Source organism: Penaeus japonicus, unplaced genomic scaffold (genome assembly GCF_977035675.1).
Source record: "Penaeus japonicus unplaced genomic scaffold, GWHDUDI00000001_assembly GWHDUDI00000015, whole genome shotgun sequence".
In the NCBI taxonomy this organism is placed as follows: domain Eukaryota; kingdom Metazoa; phylum Arthropoda; class Malacostraca; order Decapoda; family Penaeidae; genus Penaeus; species Penaeus japonicus.
The window spans coordinates 30,228,336-30,233,335 of NW_028234417.1; the positions used below are offsets into that span (position 1 = coordinate 30,228,336).

Below are 5,000 nucleotides of genomic sequence, written 5' to 3' on the forward strand. Positions count from 1 at the left end.
AATTCGTACATCTATAATATACATACCCAGGATGAACACTAGTTTCTTCTCTAATATTAATTTGGGAAGCTCTTTTGTATGTGGCCTTTGCAGAGAAGTGGGGCGCATTGCCTCCAACTGTCTGTGGCCTTCTTTTCACCCCTAAAACAGGTGATGATGGAGCAGACCGGGGTTTCTGAGGTGAATCACCTGCATTGCATGTAAAAAAAAAATAATAATAATAAGATTTGGAAATATAGAAAATAAAGGTATACACACATGAAAAATACTTCAACACATCTATCCATGTATTTACTAAAGTATTCTACGGGTCTTGAATGACTGTTTGGCCTTTCTTGTTAGTAGTGCAGCAAGGAAACTATATAGTGCCTGAGATAGCTGCATCTATCACCGAATCATTAAGTCTTAAATAATTCAAACCTCTTTCTTGGTTATCAATTCATTTCTAATGATTCATGTCTAAGCTGCATCATATACAGCAGTGAAATTGTTAATATAATATATGTATGTATATATATAAATATGTATATTGTTATTGTTAATAAAATCTGTCATATGGTCAACCCTTTGCTGACATAAACATTAACTGCACTTGTAGATTCTACACCAGTAATATGACATCTATGCCAGTGGTGTACGGATCAAATTAATATCTAATGATTTCAACAAACTGATCCAAATCCTAAGTGTCTGATAGAAACAAAGCTGAGCAGTAGAAACTGATAAATGAAATCCTTAAGAACAACCTGTTGTCATTAGCAACAGTGTTAACTCAGTGGAACATCATTCATATAAAAGCTAAAAGAATACTCTTACAAATAATATTAGCACAATGTAATTATTATGAACTTGGAAAGATTTTAAGGTAAAAAAAAAAAAAAAAAAAAAAAAAATTGAATGGAACCACAGAAATATTCCGAGCTGAACAATTTGCCGAACACCTCACCATTTATCCAAGTGGGAGACAAACTGCCATCTTCGGCTCGGGGCTGCTGGAAATCCTTGATCTTACCCCGGAGGTCCTTGTAGGTTTGCCGACTCTTCTCTTTTACTTGCTTACCCCCCTTTGCCACCTTGGGAGATAGTGATCCATTTTAATTTCATGATCGTTATCAAATGGACACAGGATAATAACACACACAAACACACAAATATATAAATATGTATGTAGGTAGATAGATGGATAAACAGATAGTTAGACATTAGGGATGTACCAATACCAAAATTCTGACTCATACCAATATTACTAAATTGGGCCAATACCAATAACAGTACATTCGAAACCAGTCTACAAAATTGTTGCCCATGTCTTATGACTTGTTTCCAATTTTTCATCAAATTTTGGCCAAAAACACTTGAAAAAATGTGATGACGGTTATGAAAAATAAGGAAAAAAACACACTGTGTTGATAATTTTTTTAAATTGTTTAAAAATAGGCCATTTTTAGAAAGTCTTCTTCCTTTCGGTTTTAAAAAATCAAACATAACTTCATTCTTGTATTTCTATTTCTATTACTTGTATTACTAAAACAATAGTCTAGATAATTCTGCATTACCAATAACTCATTTCTATTCACCATAAAACATTTAATCACTACTTAACAAAATAACTTGCAATGAGAAATATAAGACAGAAATTTCTTTTAGGTATCAGTAGTATAGGAAGTAAATCTGTCAAATTGACACCAATTCCGATTCTCTAATAATAGGCCAATTCTGCTGACAGCAACCCATCAGTACATCCCTATTAGAGATACATTCATATATAAAGGGAGCGTGACAGAGAGGGAGAGGGAGAGGGAGAGGGAGAGGGAGAGGGAGAGGGAGAGGGAGAGAGAGAGGGAGTGAGGGAGAGGGAGAGGGAGAGAGGGAGAGAGAGAGAGGAGGAGAGAGAGAGGAGCAAGAGAGAGAAGAGAGAGAGAGAGAGAGAGAGAGAGAGAGATAGAGAGAGAGAGAGAGAGAGAGAGAGAGAGAGAGAGAGAGAGAGAGAGAGAGAGAGAGAGAGAGAGAGAGAGAGAGAGAGAGAGAAGAGAGAGAGAAGAGAGAAGAGAGAGAAGAGAGAGAGAGAGAGAGAGAGAAGAGAGAGAGAGAGAGAGAGAGAGAGAGAGAGAGAGAGAGAGAGAGAGAGTGTGTTGGTGTGTGTGGGTGTGAGTGTGTGTGTGTGGGTGTGTGTGGGTGTGGATATGGGTGTGAGTGTGAGTGTGAGTGTGAGTGTGTGTGTGTGTGTGTGTGTGTGTGTGTGTGTGTGTGTGTGTGTGTGTGTGTGTGTGTGTGTGTGTGTGTGTGTGTGTGTGTGTGTGTGTGTGTGTGTGTGTGTGTGTGTGTGTGCACATTTCAATTGGCAGCTAATAAAATCATGAAACAAGAAAGAGAGAATTCCAATTTAGGTATTTACAAAGAAAAACTTTTAGCTCTTCTTCCAAACTGGACCCTGAGAGTAACCAATGTTCAAAAATTTGAAACCCAGGAATTCTGACTTGAAAAGATAGATGAAGTATACCAAAATAACATTTATCAACACTCAAAGAACATCAAATAAGAAACACAAAATAATGCAAAACAATCACACCATGCAAGCTACATAATCACCATTCAGAGGAAAGGATGATATAAAGACAAATCAAATGGGAAAATGCTTAAAATAGTATAATACAATTCAGAGAATCATCTGTACAAAGGGAGAGACTAAACATTATTTATATGACAAGGGAGAGGTTACTGATACAATTTTCATGATATGGTGTGCTTAGTCACCAAAGATTCAATTACCAGGCTTACATAACCTCACCTGATCACCATATGCCTTGAATTTACAGAAAAAATATGCACTATGGTTATGATATAATAATAACGTAAATAACAACAATGACAGTAGTGAAAATATAAACACTTTTTCTTCACAAAAAAAAGGAATGGGGTAAACAGTTGGGGTGAGGTAGGACTAGCAGCTATGGCTAAGCACATGTAGAGCCATATATTAAAACAAAACTATAATGGATGGTACATGACTAAAGAACAAAATTAGTTAAAGTATATGATGACTAAATTAAATTCATTTTTTCCATAAAGACATAAAAGTGTGGGTAAAATATGCAAAAAGAATGAATGACAATTAGATCTTTAAAAATTAAAGTTGGATTCCTCAAGTTGGATTGGCTAGACTGCCAATTCAAGTTTAAAGATGTGATTTGTCTGGTTTCAGAATATTTAAAAATCATTATCAACAAACTGTTGCTTTCTGAATAACAAGTTCATCATTTGCTTTACGGACTTTTCCATTCCTCATTTCTGCATTAAAAAAAATCATATATGTTATATACATGACATACTAGTAATTACAGGAAGCAAAGATCAAACTAAGGACCAATGATACTCAAAATGTCAATAGTGGATAAAACATCAAATTGACAGTAAGTGTAAATTCAAATTAAAAATTAAAACAAAAATAATTCAGTAATAAGTGAAAAAAAGCAAAACATGAACAATGAAAGGTTTACACAAAACACACACACACACAAGTGAAAATGAGTCAACATAAAGCAGCATAAACATGAAAAGAAAACCAAATATAAACAATTGAAAATCTCATAATATACATCCCAAAATGAAAAAAATGAATAATAGAGAAAGAAAATTTAAATGTCATAATAGGATTTAAAAACTACATGTACAGTAATACTCAAGGAATAAGAATCTTTAATGCATATTATTCTAGGGATCTCAAAAACTAAGATAAAGTCAACTTCACAATAAAATAAATAAATAAATAAAAACATTCGATAAATGCCCTGTTGTTTTTCTTCCCTGTACCCCCACCCCTTCCCTAAGATAAGGAAGTTAAAGATAAAGGAGAAAAAAATAAAAACAAAGAATATCAATGCAAATAAGATGAAAAACTAAACATAAGTAAGAGGAGCGAGATGAAGGAGACACAAAGAGAGTGAGAAGTTACTGTTGGATATCAACGTCTCAATACATTAAAGTTTCAAGGGACACATACATGATGAGATGGATGACAGTACCAAAGCTAGTGACAGAAACAATAAAAGAAAGACCAAAAGAAGAAGGAAAAAAGGGGAGGGGGGGGGGTCCTTAGGCTAACTCTGAAGGCTATTATCAGCAGACAAAGATGTTAGTAATGAAAGGTTCTACAGAGGACTCCACTGTTATCACCTGACAAGATGTTAGTAGAGGCTTTTGCTCTCAGTAATATTACTTTGCATTAAGAAGCAGAGGTTCTCCTTTCACTCTATAACTACCATAGATTCTCTCTTCAATTCTTCCTTAACTGAAATTTAGTACTGAACATAGATACAAAATTCATTACCTGCAAACAGGTAAGAAGGAAAAATGCATACTAACATAGAGATAGCAAAGGATGTTGCACTAAATTTAATCTAAATATTAATATAAGTAAATAAAAAAGGGTTAGTAATGCAATACTACTTACGCTCTTAACAGCAGATTTAACAGCAGGGTTGGTCTGCAAAGAATATGATCCCATAATTATAAGAAGCAAGCACCAAAAAACAAAAAAACAAAGCAAAAGTTTAGCCCCCGCCGGCAGCTGGGTGTCGTGCTCGGACCTTTGAGTCGCACTTACCCAACCCCAGAGAGGTCACTCCCTTCGTGCCCCAATTAAGTCCACCAAAAAAAAAAAAAAAAATCAGAAAAAAAATAAGAAGAATTGAAAAAATGCTGCTATAGCAAAAGACAAAGAGTACATTTAAAAAAACACAAAAACCAAACCAACATAAAAAACGAACAAATGGTGGAAGAAGGGGAAAAAAATCTGTGAAGGAAAATAAAAATTAAAACCACATAAGTATCTAGGAAAACATTCCAGTACTCACTGTGTTAGTTTTCAGCAATCTTAACGGGCTCTACAAGAGACAAAGCAGAGATCTTCATTACAAACTGCACTAACCTACACAACTCTCTCAAATCTGATAGGCAAAAATATATCTGGTTGCTGCAATATATTTACACTCAGCTAAAAT

General features: G+C 34.7%; 1 protein-coding gene across 9 annotated transcripts in view; it reads right to left on the bottom strand.

The window, feature by feature from the left end:
* The window catches only part of LOC122266353 (DENN domain-containing protein 1A), a 41,794-nt gene that overhangs the window by 21,047 nt on the left and 15,747 nt on the right, over nucleotides 1–5,000 (bottom strand). For 5 of the 9 annotated variants that reach the window (XM_043036060.2, XM_043036058.2, XM_043036051.2 and 2 more), the window contains exons 9-11: nucleotides 4,451–4,483; nucleotides 947–1,073; nucleotides 27–189 (exon numbers count right to left, since the gene is read on the bottom strand). In XM_043036060.2, coding sequence (XP_042891994.2) covers nucleotides 27–189; nucleotides 947–1,073; nucleotides 4,451–4,483 — 323 coding nt within the window. Of the gene's footprint in view, nucleotides 1–26; nucleotides 190–946; nucleotides 1,074–4,450; nucleotides 4,484–4,853; nucleotides 4,884–5,000 lie in introns of all 9 variants that reach the window. The other 4 variants (XM_086544756.1, XM_043036052.2, XM_086544755.1 and 1 more) reach the window with 2 other exon arrangements.